This window comes from Engystomops pustulosus, chromosome 8 (assembly GCF_040894005.1).
Source record: "Engystomops pustulosus chromosome 8, aEngPut4.maternal, whole genome shotgun sequence".
NCBI lineage: Eukaryota > Metazoa > Chordata > Amphibia > Anura > Leptodactylidae > Engystomops > Engystomops pustulosus.
Window position 1 is genome coordinate 81,317,877 of NC_092418.1, and position 15,397 is coordinate 81,333,273.

Sequence of the window (15,397 nt, forward strand, 5' to 3'; positions counted from 1 at the left end):
AGTGTATATACAGGATGTATGTTGAAGGGAACATGCCACATGTAATAAGTAGGAGAAACCAGCAGTAAAATATTTACATGACATATATAGTCTGTGCTGTGTGAGAACCAAGGATTAATAGCTAAAAATCTAGATAACAGGCAAAGTTGTTCTACATGCCAAGAAATATTGATTTGTAAAAGAAAAAAAAAATGTTGGTGTTGTCATTTAAGCTTATGGTTATTAATACTTCTTGAGTATTAAAGACCTCATTTCAGGTATGTGTTAAGATTACTGGTTCCAGTGTCTGTTAAGAGCATATGAATCCAATATATGAAATCAGCTTAGTGTTATATGCAAAATCTAATATAGCAATATGCGTTTCCTGTGCTATACTTTTTGCAGTGTTATTTACTCAAACTGCCACTGGAGGGAGCTATTGGATAAATTACATCATATTCACATCTGGAGGCAGAGCAGCCGAACACAAAAAATCTAGATTTTCCTTTTCATATAAAGAACTATGAAGGGCTAAAGCTGGTTTTATTACAGACTATCCAGGAAAAAATGCTATTAAAGTATCAGCACCTTTTTAATTTTTCAATCACTGCGGGACAGCTCTGGTATTGTCAACGTATACAATTAGGCTGAATGCCCACATGGAATTTTTGTCGCTTATTAGCAGTTTTGGAACCAAGAGGGGAAGAGTGTCTATTATACATTCTTCCTTTGCAATGCCATTCATTTTGTATCCATCGCTGAATAAAACTCCAGGTTATAGGCTTTGAAACAATTGTACGGCACGTAACGTCTGACAGATCCAGCCCCACGGAAGGGGTGGAGTGTAATCATACGCTAGTGCACGAAATTCCAGCATATGATAGATCACCCCCTTGTTTCTACATTGTGTAAGGAAACCTGTTACAGTGAAACCTCAGTAACAATCTGCAGGGAGGTTGTTATACAGCAATAGGAGAGAAGCAAAGGGATATAGTTTTGTTGGAAAATATTCTGTAGAAGTGTAATCTATTGTTTGTTTTTAAATTCCTGCTCATTCTGGGTTTAGGAGTCTGGTGGTTGGTTTTACTCGGTACTAAACAGACTTTCCCTGTATATGAGATAACTTTTAATTACTGGATTGTGGATTCCAGTCCGGAATAAGCAGGTATGGAAAAATAACTTTCCATAATACTCTTGTTATTGAAAAAAGTAATGGAAACCAAACAAATAAAATGCGAACTGTGAACAATGTGAACTGAGAGCAAGCGAAATACCCCAAAAACGGGGTCATTGATAGAACTGAAGAAGTCCATCACTCACCATCTTGGAAGACACGTTCCACATTAAGCCCATAGGTGGCGCAGGTTTCGTAATAAGTGCATCGCTTGAGGTCATTGGACAGCTTTCGTGCACGGGAATCATCTATGACACGGGGGTTACTGCAACTGATGGCATCTGTATAAGGAATGGTACAAGTACAAATGACAATAGTTATAAATATTTACATTGTAAAACAATTATCCAATCAAAAAATAAAATTACACCAGAAATCATGAATGCCACAGTTTATGTCGTTCCAAAACATAATGTGAAAGATTTACAGAGACTCTGTCACCAGGTTTTACCCCATTAAACTACAAGCCCTCCTAGGTAGGGTATAAAATGTCCTATCTAGAATTCTCTCTTTTACATGAACTCTTGCCTGTTTACCTATAGAAAAAGTCATGTAAAAATGAGCAGAGAAGAGTCACATTTCGGTTGAGATGAGACAAGTTTAGCGGATGAAGGAGGAGTATCAATGCAGATGCCTCTATCTTCAGGTCTGTAGCACCTGGAAACCTGGTACTGATGTCAAAGTAAGTATAATCTAAGTCATCTTTCAGATGATATCAGAAGATACAGGCATAGTTGGAAATCTGAGCTACAGAAAAAAATCCAGTTCCCGTCTGTTTTAAACAAAAACTCTGGATTTTCCAGACCAGAATAAGAATCACTGATCCAAGAGCAGAAAGCATCTGGTATGTATGAAGAGTTATTATTAATAAATATCTTTACTTAGTTCACTCTACAAGTACAGAGTTGTTAGGTTCACATGGGCAGAGTTCAATCTGTTTTCTATTCCTTTCGTGGAAATAAAGAATGGAAGTTTGGGACAGATTCATCATGGAGGCCGACATCCAGATAACCGATGACACGCTGAGATGTTTTTGCTGACTTGCAGCAAGCTGATGGCATCCGGAGGTGCTCCCAGCAGTTACCCTGCTTACTGCTCTAGCTTTACTACCTGACAGTGGGAGCAGCCAAAGCAGTTCTTAAATCGGTTAGTGAAGGCAATTAGTAAGGCAGAGCTTCTACCCATACAAAATGTATTGTAGACTTGTACCCAGCTCTCAAAAGGTTACCCATCACTGGTCTATAATGAAGTCGAATAGGTTTATAGAGGTCTAGCAGAACTCTTCGGTCCAGGATTTCGGACAGATTCAATGGCTTTAGTGGTGTCACACACACATGAGCCCAGAAATTGTATGCACTGCAAAAAAGACATATGACCATTAAAGGGGTATTCTCATCTGGGCATTCACATTCAGTTTCATTAATCTGCCATATATAAACATTTCTTCAATTAGAAGTTATTAAAAAAAATGTTCCTGTGTGAAGATAATTTCTCATAAATTAAGTCATATGGTCCCTTAGAAACAAGACTGTGTCCTTGGATACGACCACCTCTGCTGGAGTGATTGCATAAAGAAACAAAAGATTTTTGTATATGGAATGTCCTGGAGTTACTGCAGGGGCCACGGACGTCCTGTGGTAATGAACGCTGAATCCAGGAGGTCTGGCCACTGCTGCCAAAATGTGAGGTGGTCGTATCTACGGAAGCCATCTCGTTTGTAAGGGACAACATGGCTACATTTATGAGAAATTATCTTCACACAGGAACATTTTTTTTAATAACATCCAATTGAATTTAATTAAATGTGAATGCCCAGATGGGAATACCCCTTTAAGTTCAACCTAGGAAGAAAAGGGACAGGATGGGATATAAGAGAAAAAATCCTACATTATAACCACCATTGCTATTTTACTGTAATAAGACATCTAGACCTTTCTTGAAGCTCTCTGCTGCCCCTTCTGTGACCAGCACCTGAGGCAGGCTATTCCACACATTCACAGTTCTTACAGTAAAGAAGCTTTGTTGCCTCTGGTGATTAAATCTTGTTTTCTCCAGACACAGACAGTGCCCCTTGTGTTTTAAATTGATTTACCCTGGCCCAACTTTCCACCATATTTTTAGTAATAACCATTTATATATTTATATAAATTAATCATGTCCCCCCTATTAGTCGTCTCTTTTAAAATGAAATATTCTTTTTTTAATTGTTCCTCACATCCGAGATCCTCCTTAACCCTTATTATTTTTATGCCACTTTATAGTTCCCTCTCCGAAGCCGAACCAATGCCTTGTACAGTGGTAATATTACATCCCTATCCCGGGAGTCCACACCAGTTTTGATATATGACAAGATCCTGCTGGCTTTAGAGGCAGCTGATTGACATAGCATGCTGTTATGTAATCTACTCCCAAATCCTGCTCAAGAAACTACTCCAGATTCACAGGCCCAAAAACATATACCGTATATACTCGAGTATAAGCCAAGTTTTTCAGCACAAAAATTGTGCTGACAAACCATAACTCTGCTTATACTCAAGTCTATAACAATTAACACTGTACTCACATTTAGGACGCCCCCATAAGACCTCTTCTTGCTTTGGGTGCTCCGGCTCCGCTTCAGGTCTCCTCGCGATCCCGGCGGTGCACAAACAATGACATTGGAAAGCGGCTGACGTCATCATGTGTGCCGGCTGCGTGCGAGGAGCCGTTGAGGAGCCAGAAAAACCCGAAGAGGACCCAGAGGAACCCGAAGAGGAACCATAAGATGGAGCCGGTGGCTGTATACTTAGGGCCATAATTTCCACCATATTTTTAGTAATAACCATTTATATAAGTTAATCATGCCCCCCTATTAGTCGGCTGGCTATATACTGGGGGGCAGGGGCTGGCTATATACTGGGTTCAGAGGCAGGCAGGATATACACTGGGGGTTATGGGCTGGCAGGCTATATACTGGGGGGCAAGGGCTGGATGTATAATGGGGCAGTGGCTGGCTATATAGTGGAAGGTAGGGGCTGGCTATATACTGGGGGGCAGGGGCTGGCAGACTGTATACTGGGGGATATGCTGGCTATATACTGGGGGGCAGGGGTTGGCTATATACTGTGTTCAGAGGCTGGCAGGCTATACACTGGGGGTTATGGGCTGGCAGGCTATACACTGGGGAATATGGGCTGGCAGGCTATACACTGGGGAATATGGGCTGGCAGGCTATACACTGGGGAATATGGGCTGGCAGGCTATACACTGGGGAATATGGGCTGGCAGGCTATACACTGGGGAATATGGGCTGGCAGGCTATACACTGGGGAATATGGGCTGGCAGGCTATACACTGGGGAATATGGGCTGGCAGGCTATACACTGGGGAATATGGGCTGGCAGCCTATACACTGGGGAATATGGGCTGGCAGGCTATACACTGGGGAATATGGGCTGGCAGGCTATACACTGGGGAATATGGGCTGGCAGGCTATACACTGGGGAATATGGGCTGGCAGGCTATACACTGGGGAATATGGGCTGGCAGGCTATACACTGGGGAATATGGGCTGGCAGGCTATACACTGGGGAATATGGGCTGGCAGGCTATACACTGGGGAATATGGGCTGGCAGGCTATACACTGGGGAATATGGGCTGGCAGGTTATACACTGGGGAATATGGGCTGGCGGGCTATACACTGGGGAATATGGGCTGGCAGGCTATACACTGGGGAATATGGGCTGGCAGGCTATACACTGGGGAATATGGGCTGGCAGGCTATACACTGGGGAATATGGGCTGGCAGGCTATACACTGGGGAATATGGGCTGGCAGGCTATACACCGGGGAATATGGGCTGGCAGGCTATACACCGGGGAATATGGGCTGGCAGGCTATACACTGGGGGGCAAGGGCTGGCTGTATAATGGGGCAGTGGCAGGCTATATAGTGGGGGGTAGGGGCTGGCAGGCTATATAGTGGGGGGCATGGGTGGGCTGGCTAGCTATATACTGGCTGGAGGCTGTGACCAATGATTTCCCACCCTCAACTTATACTTGAGTCAATAGGATTTCCCAGTTTTTGAGTTAAAATTAGGTTCCTCAGCTTATCCTCGGGTTGGCATATACTTGAGTATGTACGGTAGAACCCTTAATGTGAATCCTATTAATCTAAAGGACACGTTAAGCTAAAGCACAGGTAACAATACTTACCAGATTATTATGCTTGCTTAGCTACCACCTGGTATACAGCAGTTACAACACAAACAGTTTCCAGCATACACTGCTATAAATAATGCAGAATGTGTGGCTGCACCTGACACTGTAACATATAAGCCCATCCTGTATACAACAAGATGGAGCATTGTATTCCATTCTAAGTTGCAATAACAGGTCCAACTGATTTCTACACAGAAAATATATCGAAAATCCTTTGTATCAAAAGGTCCCAACTAAACCTTTGAAATACAGTAAATTTATCTAATCCAGATTTTCTATAATTATTAAAGCAATGCACTTAAAATGTAGACTATAGGGAAATTATTGCTGTTTTAGAAACCAATATACCAAAATAAATTTATTCGAGAGGATAAATGACTGGAAACTCGTCATGAAAGTGGATTTAAAACCCATCTAGTGCAGTTAGCGGTGTGGCCAGTAGATGGCAATGTTTTCCTTCTGTGTTTGGCAACAAAGGATTGGAGGCTCTCGGCTTCACTCACCCTGAGTCCCCACAAGCACCATGGGGATTTCATTGGTGTTGCGGTAGTTGGCTAGGCGGCTGTAGTAGTGATAGACAGTCTGGAAACTGATCTCATCCTCCAAGCTGAACACAAAGATCACAGCATCCACCCACATAGCAAACTAAACGGGAAGAAAAAAAAACAGACGTGAAAAGAAAGGACAGAATGAATCAAAAGAACAAAGACTAAATGTAAAGTGATCTGTATTGATTAATGAAGAATGGGAAAACAAGTGAAAGGAATAGAGGAGACATCTTACTTGTGCTTCCGGAGGTCCTCCCTCATCCCGGATCAGCAGGAGGTAGCTCTGGCCGTCCACCACTATCTCCTTCTTGAAGCGTCCACCTGTCACAGATATAAGAGTTACTGACAAGCAGAGACATAAGAGCTCACATAGAGGACACGTACGAGAGATACAATAGGTATATGTTAGGACTTTGCTTGTAAAAGAGCTGTGGCGTCAAGGGACCATTAAGGGACTGGATTATAATGACCAGTTAGGACTGTATAAATTGAGTATTAATTCAGCAGCACGCTCATCACATCGGAGGTCAGTCCATTGCCTCTGAACCCCTGTAGACAGCTCCAATGTCTTTACAAGCAATGTCCTGGTGTTAGTATGAACATGGTGACTGAACATTGCCATATAGCAGTACTGCATATAACCAGAGCATCGCTGCAAACTCTATCCACGTCTACAGAAGTAGACTGAACAGTGCAGCTATATATATAATAATAATCATTTATAGAGCCTGGTGTCTGCAGTACTGCCCTCTGTACAGGTGGCAGATACAAGACATGGCACAGCACAAGATGGAAGAAGTAAAATCATAACCACAGGACAAGGCAAAATAAATATGATGTAAGGAAAGATGGGACACAGTAGTGTAACACAACTCCCCTAGACCCCAATCTACCACTCTACCGGACAATACGGACCTGAAAATGTCAGGGTTTAACATATAAAGTTTTATATTAAAACGGGAGTCACTAAAGTTTGATATTTGACCATAGATGAGGGATCAGTGCTGTGCATTTGGTCCATATTGAAGAGACTCTAAGTTACCTTGATGACAAATCGCCTACCCAGATGCTTTATGGCAACTGCTGAAAACACACTTATCCCAGTCTTATCCCACCAAAACATGGCCTGCACCCTTAACAGAGACATAGACTCAAAATACAGAGTTATCTGAGGATCCTTATGGCTCTCATGCTGCACGTAATACAGACCTACCATGTGTTCAAATGTGATTTTCACTTTAAAACTTTTCATAAAGTTTGAAGCTCGGACCTGTGTCATATTTCTCAGCCCTCTACATGACTATATAATCTACCAAAACTGCAAACAAATCAATATCCAATCAATAAATCCTGTCCTGCCCATACAGAGCACAACCCCAAGGGTTATATTAGCCGCAGTTCATCTCTATGGACATATGATATATGAATTCAATGAAGATATGATCCTACATCCTTGAAGATGACAAATCTAAAAAATACCAAAACCTTATACTGAAATAGATGGTGATAAATACAAAACCTCCTGCCCCTTTCCCCTGCAGAGCGATGTTCCTGACCTGAAGGACTGAAGCTGGATCACCCTGACCACGGGCACCTAACACTTATCATGCTCTAATTTCCTAGTACAATCTCCATTACATTTCGGTCAGTAAGCACATGTTATGGGGTCAGTGTCTACAGGGACGGGTAGTGCCTTACCCACAATCGGTATTTGATACACTGAAATCTCATCCACCCAAATCATTAGCCCAATATATTGTATAAGCAGAATACTAACTAGAAATTAAGTGTCCTATTATTCAGGTCCTCACATCAATCCCTTTATGTTTCATGATAATCCCCAGAACAGATTAGGAGCGCACTAACAAGAAGGAGAAGAGTATTTGATGTCTCTCCCAAAAATCATAATGCGACGTTAAAAGGATCAACTACATAAAATATGCTTCAAAGCCGAGAGAAATATCTATCCAATAAAATACATTGTAAAACTGTCTGCTTGGCACTGCCAACACCATCACCATGGCTCAGGGGCGAGATATGTTAGTACATGATCTGCGTGTATTTGGAGGCTCTGCTGAAGTTTTTAAACCATTAATAGGAGCTGATAGATCACACAGAAGTTCATGCAATTCTTTTAAGAAATAAAATTGCACTAAAATTATTGCATTCCCTTTCTATATAAATTCTCTCTTCTATGCAGGTGAAAATGTGCATTGAATGCACATGAAGTCATAAGAAGTAGTGCTATATTTATGTCATAGGCAGAGGCAGGAAGGACTTCTGTATTCTTTTCTAGATCTCTGCTTGCTGTCATTCAATAGGAAGTTTTACTGCCAACTTCCTGTGGATCAAATGTGTCAATTTTCATGTGAAGTCCCACAGGTGCATGGTTCGAAAGATTAATCAGAGCTGTGTGTTATAATGAGCCGTGCACCTGTGTGACATCACATGACCACAGATATTGGAGTAGTGCACCTGTGTGACATCACATGACCAGGGATACTAAGAGCCGTGCACCTTTGTGACATCACATTACCAGGGATATAACAAGTCGTGCACCTGTGTGACATCACATGACTTTGGACCCTTTTTTATCCACAGGAGGTCAACAATGAAGCTTGATATAGAATGTCAGCAAGCAGATATCTAGAAAACATTAAAGAATTGATATAAGGCAAAAATCTGACAAAATTCTCCAATACACTTTCTGTTTTAATTCATAGATCTCTGGTGGATATCATTCAAAGGAACCTTCATTGTTTACTTCCTTGTGCACAAGAAACCGGTCCATGATCATGTGATGTCCAACAGGTGCATGGCCCGTTATAACAAACTGCTTTGATTAATGTAACGAACCATGCACCTATGTCCAGTTTCTTATTCACAGGAAGTAAACAATGAAGCTTTGTTGAATGACAGCAAGCAGAGATATAGGAAATGGAACAGAAATTATATTGGAAAATTGATCTGCTTTTGTCCCTCTATCAATTCCTCACTGTTTTCCAGATCTCTGCTTGCTGTCATTACATAGGAGGCTTCCGTGTTTGCACACAGGTGCACGGCTCTTTAAAGTAATCAGAACTGTGCGTTATAATGAGACGTGCACCTGTGTGACATCACATGATCAGGGACAGGTTTTTATCCACAGGAAGTAAACAATGACTGTGAGGAATTGATACACAAAATATAATGAAAAATTGTATAACTTTTCATTATAACAAGATCACCTTAACACCTTTAAAGGATGGAAACAAGAGTCAAAAAATTTGGAGAATTTAAATAATAAAACCTCTGCCTCTGATATAACACAGTGATGTGAATCAGCATGTTCTTCCATTGCTACCGATGTTTGGCAAAGGATCTTTCCGGTAGTAATGTACTAATAAAATGAAATGATTAATGCCTATAAAGTTTATGTCATCTACAACAAGCTACCTGTAACTCCAATTGCTTTCATGACCGTTAATCTCCTATAATAATGTGACGACAGCAGAGTCATGGGCTCACACACAGTGACTACTGAATGATTCCCAGAGTACATCGCATGATACAAGGTTGTTTTTGGAACAATTCCCAAAGACGCTACAGAACACTAGACAGATGATGCTACTACATGACACAGAATCTATCAGGTGGGGAATGTGATGCAAGGAACCTAGGAGGATGCAAAGGAAACAGAGAGAGATGAAGAAACACAGAAGGAGGAATCAACTCTACGTCAGATATCTCAGCCGCCTCTCTGTCTCCTCAGCCCGTAGGGAATGAATATTTACCTGCATCCATATCTGTAAAGAACCAATGGGACAAGCAGTGAGGGAGAGAAGGAACTTAGACAGTCAAAGACCAGCCAAGGATGAACATAATATACAAGACACTAAGGCGGAAAGCGTTCGTGTCCCTCAAACATCACAAGGAGAGCAAAAAGGAACCAAGTATTAAAGGAAGAAAATGCCAGAATGGTGTTATGTGCATGAGAGGTGTCATCTCTGAACACGTGGCATACATGACATGCTATTCAGAAGATGCTTGGGGTGACTACATCCTCAAGAATATGGCTAAATTGTCAAATGTAAACGGCTATTGCCATTTTAGAGTTCCCAAAATAATCTATTCCAATCTAAACAAGTGTAAAGTCTGAATTAGCAGGCGCCAAGACCATAAATGGATGTATATTCTGCACATGTTCCCCAAATGTTCCCCCAATTTATAGCTATTCCTTGAGGCTTATCTTACAGGTCTCTATATTGGGGATTTAGCACTATAGTCACTATAGTCACAACTACACATTTCTATAATGAGTGCTTAGTGGCCTATAGACTAAGGGGTAATGACTATAGGTAGGTCTTTCTACACTGTGTAACGTGGATGAGTTGAGAGGAGGTAGTAGTTCAACTTACCTTCAGGAGACTCCTCCTGCACATAAGTACCCGTGAGATACCGATGTACCAATGCCGACTTCCCACTTGCTAGGTTTCCCACAATGCCCTGAAAGATAAACCTTCATTAGAAATTAGGAAATATGTGGATTTGATGTATGACTTAAAAGGGTTTTCCTACTAGAAGTGATGGAACATAACTATAAGTATGGCTGGGAGTCCAATTGCTGGGGCCTCCATTTATCATGAGAATAGACCCTCAGCAATCAGTTGTCACTAATGGTGGAGCGACAGCTCGAGTATGTGACCATCTCCAATTCTCACTTAGTGAATGGGAGTACTGGAGGTAAGTGAGCGCTGTGTTCTGCAGTCTCTGGCAATCCCATACGATTGAATGGAGAGGAAGGACCGGTCGCTCCATCAACCAGTAAGAAAGGGCTCCCTATCCCCTAGAATGCAGAGATCCCCTTTCTCATGATCTGCGGTGGTTCTATTACTCAGATCTTCACCAATCAGATTTTAATCCCTTATTCTGTGGACAGGGAATAACATGTACAAATGCTACAATCCCTTTATATTTGCAGTATGTCATTCCATATTTTTATAGTGTCATTGTGCAATCGCTGCAGAAATGTTTTGGGGGGCCCCTGCCATCCTCAGCCCATCACATGTCGGCCTCAGTCCAGTGATCTCCATATTCCCACTGCATAAACGCCTGGATGCAGTCATATAACTCCTCTACCAAGCCTGGGAACTGCAGCCATCTAGCCAGACTTTCCACAGATCTGCATGAACGCTGCTTTTTCCTGGCTCCTGGATTAGGTGATTGGCTCGGGAATCTTGAATAATTCTCTCCAGCTTTTCCAATGTAATGAAATAACCAGTGTGCAAAAGAGTGAGAAGATGTAATGATTTACAGATGGAAGAAAACCTAACACAACGAGAGGCTGACATATCCTGCAGCGTACAGCTCAGGTCTCCGGCTTACTCCATTACCCGTATATTGTGTATTTTATTGTATTATAAAAATCAGGCAATTTACAAGAATTATGGCTCCCAGAAATGTCTGTAAAACTCTAGATTTACAATGGAGTCCAATCCTTGTGCCAACTTCACTGCTTCCTGGCTGACGTAGGAGCATCCAAACGCACTGGTAATGTTCAGCGTATGGTGCTCATACCACTGACATGTGGCCACGTCATGCAGGTAAGTGATCAGTCATTACGTGGCATGTCACCACTGCTGGAAAGCAGGGCATCAGAGCATAGGGGTATGACACGAGAGCAATGTTTGATTTGTTACCTGCAGGTACTCTCATTTCCCATGCTCTCAGACAACCCAATAAATCTACCTATATTGTAATGGTAATGACAGTAGCATCTTATAGAACGGGCACAAGTCCAGTTGCTAAGACTGTGGGCAGTCATGGAAAATGGGAAATCCAGGTCAAATATTGACGTGTGAGGAGGAGTTTAGATTGTGGAGAAAAGATGGATCAGAGCTGTTACATTATAAGGAAGAAAGTTCTGCAATGAAACATGTCAGAGGGGGTGACAGGAACTCTTTACCCTTTTCGACCAGATACTTCTCCTAGTTTCACTACACACATGAATTATTGGTCAGACATGTATAATTATTGATTGACACATGTCAGGAGAGGTGACGGATCCTCTTTTATGATGGTCATGATGTCCAGCAGATGTTTCTCCTAGTCTTACTATAGACATGAATGACTGGTGAAATATGTATCTCTATTTCCTGGTGGAGCGGGCACATACCCTACTAGCAATGGATCATCTCCCACAGACTGGATTTCTTGAAATCAAAAATGCCCAATGCTTCTTTCCACCACATCATCTAATGTGCTAGGACAGTCAGGGTCATCATTACATTACATTGATGGCTGATCCAGTCAAAGACCCTCAGCACAAGAAAAATTGTAAAGTGTTGACTTATTTAGTATGTCTAGCAAGAACACTTACTGCAAAAAACATAGTATGCAATTATTTGCTACTTACCACTTTGAGTTCCGGCACGGCTCGGCTTAGTGTCCATTCCTGACTATTTACAAAGGCATCTACAAAAGAAAACATCAACTATTAGTATGGCTCAACTCAATGTACTATAGCGTGGATATACAGCAGTACCATAAACATATATACATATAGTATACCACCCCCCATTACTATGGCTGACTACTGCACACTATAGGGCAGATGTACAGCAGCATTAAAGAAACATATATATGCGTGTGTAACACATCACCCAGATTATTAGGACTGTTCATTTAAATCACATGAATAAGGTAGTAGCATTGGTATATAGCACATCAGCCCCCATTAGTCTAACTGAACACAATGTACTACATACATACATCAGTATAGACGCATATATATATTTGACAGACAACCATCACTAGTATTCCTAACCACAATGTAATATAGGGTATACATACAGTAGTATAGACATGTATTTATATATATATATATATATATATATATATATATCCCCCTTTGGTATGGCTGACCACAATGTAACACAGCGTAACCATACAGCAGTAGACATTTATACATATAACACTTGCCCCCATAAGTATAGCTGTCCGCAATGTAATGTAGTGTGTACCTATACTTATAAAACATCAGTATGAACATTCTTTGAAAATTTTCAAAAATATCCTGCAGGCTCCAGGCATAACAGGGTGCATTTTCCCACTTCATGCCCGTCCTGTGCTCCACTTTTTCACACAGGATTATGGTAACACACCCCCATCCCCTTCGCGGTATGTAGAAAAATATGCAATAACTCAGAAGCCTCAGGGAAAACAATTTCTGTAATGATGAACATCAAGGTGAATGCTAAGTTATGCAGAATATTAAATATGAGATGGAAGACCCCAGGCTTTATTGCTGCACGTTTAACCCCATAATTGAAGGAAACTCTTCTCATTCTCCGGCAGTGTTAAAGGGGCAGAAGATAAGAGAGTGAGGAGTTACATCTCCTGTATATTGTACATGGATAAATCCCCCTCATAGTCTCAGCCGTTCCACTTACACCCACGTGGAAGAGAAGAGCCAAGTCCTGTCTGCAAGGCCCCAGATTCCCAGCTGGAGCAGCCATGGTCTTGTGTCCAGGATACAAGTCATCCTCCTCGCTGGCTGCAACGTACAACTCACGTCTTCCAACTCTGCAACTAAACTCTAAACAAAACACTTGTGGCGCTTTCATTCCACCGCAAGTTCTCCATCTGCACTTACAATAACTAAAACGTTACAGGAACAAGTTGCCTAAATTAGACATGATGAGCAAACACTTTCATGCCAAACGCAAGGTCAGGACTTTTGAGTGTTTGCTTTCAGGTTGCATATTGCTAAGATGTGGGCACAGTCCTGCGGCCAATTTTGATTGGGATGAGAACAACCGAAAATCAATGACACAACGCAAGATAAATGGAATTGGCAGCGAGAAGCAATTCTGCTAATGGGACCTGGGCACTGCCATACGTCTGTGGTTAGATACACAGAGTTTATAAACCACTTCAGCTAAATCATCCCAACAACCAAATGTGACTATTATCAGAGTGCAAAACCCAACCCTGCCATTACAAGGACACTGAACCTACTACATGCAAGACAACCCCTGGCAAGAATAATCACATGTGTATAGAAAACAACACAGAGGGATTATGGTAACACACCCAGGAGGCCTTCAGGATCGTTAACATAATAAAATGCCTTATTAGTTTAATTTTAAATGTTGATTTTTAGAAGGAGGGAGGCCAAGGATAAGAGATATAAGAAGATTACTACAGTCACTGGGGGACATTTACTTACAGTGTCGGTGTCTGCATTGGCTTTGTTACCGACCTGCTCTCGGTAAGAAGATACACATTTAATATTGTGGAGCTGTGCAGAGACATTTCTGGCGCCGAGACCATTTTCTGTCCCTGGGACAAAATCTGTCCCGAGCACCAGAAATGTGTCCAACAGTCCCTGCTAGACCAGTTTTCTTTTGGTCTACTTTCCGTCAGTTTACACCGCCCAAAAAGGGCTGCGACACATAGTAATTGTGTCTGAGTTTCCACTCCGCCAAAGCCACGCCCCTTTTCGGAGAAGAGTCGGAGCAGACGGAAAAAGTCATTTTTTCTGTCCCCGACAGCTAATAAATAGGTCTGAGAGCAGAACATGTGGTGAGAGCGCCACAAAACTGGCGGAAACGCCATAGTAAATGTCCCCCACTGTGCCTGGACCTACGAGTTAGTGTCCCTGGTTTATCCATGCTTGATGGTAGATTTCCTTTATGATGTTCCTTTCTGGCCTTTTTGGTCCGTTATTAAGAATGCATCTTCAGCCCGGTTACAAATGCATGTGTTTTATGCGTTTTAAAATGGGCTGAAAATGCATGCTTAAAAACGGACCAAAACCATTCCATTGCATGGAAGTGTCAGTGGTCACAGGACTCGCAACAGCCTGGTAGGACCCTGTCACTTCCTCTTTAACGTGCCATGGTTCAGGGAGGCTGAAGCAGGTCTCATGCCCCCCCCCCCACACTTACGGCAGAGTTGTTAGAGTAATACCACAACGTGTACCGGGAGCCTAAGCAGAGAAATGGCACCCCAGCTTTTACAGTTTTTACCAAGAATCCTGGAAAGCCCCTCCAATAGTGCATTTATATTGGAATTACCCCTTTAAGGCCACTCTAGTGACTATGGGATGCCACTGTAACAGATAATACAACTAGGATCCTTCTGAGCGTCCATTCACATCCATGGCAGATTATATTACATTGATCAAAGGCATCCATTGGGATTCAACATATGTAAGGATTTCTGATCCTGCTGGATGGGTTCATACTAAATTCTGTATAACACAAAACAGACACTGATGCAGGTGACGACTCAACTTTATAGGACGCAATGTTTCAGACTTGTCTACTTGTGTCATTCAACCCGTTTCAGGTCTTCTTTTTGATCCCCACCATTATTATTATATTTACTGGTGGTAGAGAGGGCTGGGTATATTCTCATCCTGTGTTCAAAGAGCAGGGAGGGGAGTGGGTTTCTAGATGACAGATCTCACCCTCCTCCTCCCCCAGACATGGATGTGATATCATCTCCCTG

General features: G+C 42.0%; 1 protein-coding gene across 9 annotated transcripts in view; it reads right to left on the minus strand.

The window, feature by feature from the left end:
* The window catches only part of AGAP1 (ArfGAP with GTPase domain, ankyrin repeat and PH domain 1), a 264,345-nt gene that overhangs the window by 113,321 nt on the left and 135,627 nt on the right, over window positions 1-15,397 (minus strand). For 4 of the 9 annotated variants that reach the window (XM_072121466.1, XM_072121465.1, XM_072121461.1 and 1 more), the window contains 6 exons: window positions 12,297-12,355; window positions 10,300-10,387; window positions 9,676-9,687; window positions 6,138-6,223; window positions 5,858-5,999; window positions 1,300-1,434 (listed from right to left, as the gene is read on the minus strand). In XM_072121466.1, the coding sequence (XP_071977567.1) occupies window positions 1,300-1,434; window positions 5,858-5,999; window positions 6,138-6,223; window positions 9,676-9,687; window positions 10,300-10,387; window positions 12,297-12,355 (522 nt within the window). Of the gene's footprint in view, window positions 1-1,299; window positions 1,435-5,857; window positions 6,000-6,137; window positions 6,224-9,675; window positions 9,688-10,299; window positions 10,388-12,296; window positions 12,356-13,332; window positions 13,417-15,397 lie in introns of those variants that run through there. The other 5 variants (XM_072121468.1, XM_072121469.1, XM_072121462.1 and 2 more) reach the window with 2 other exon arrangements.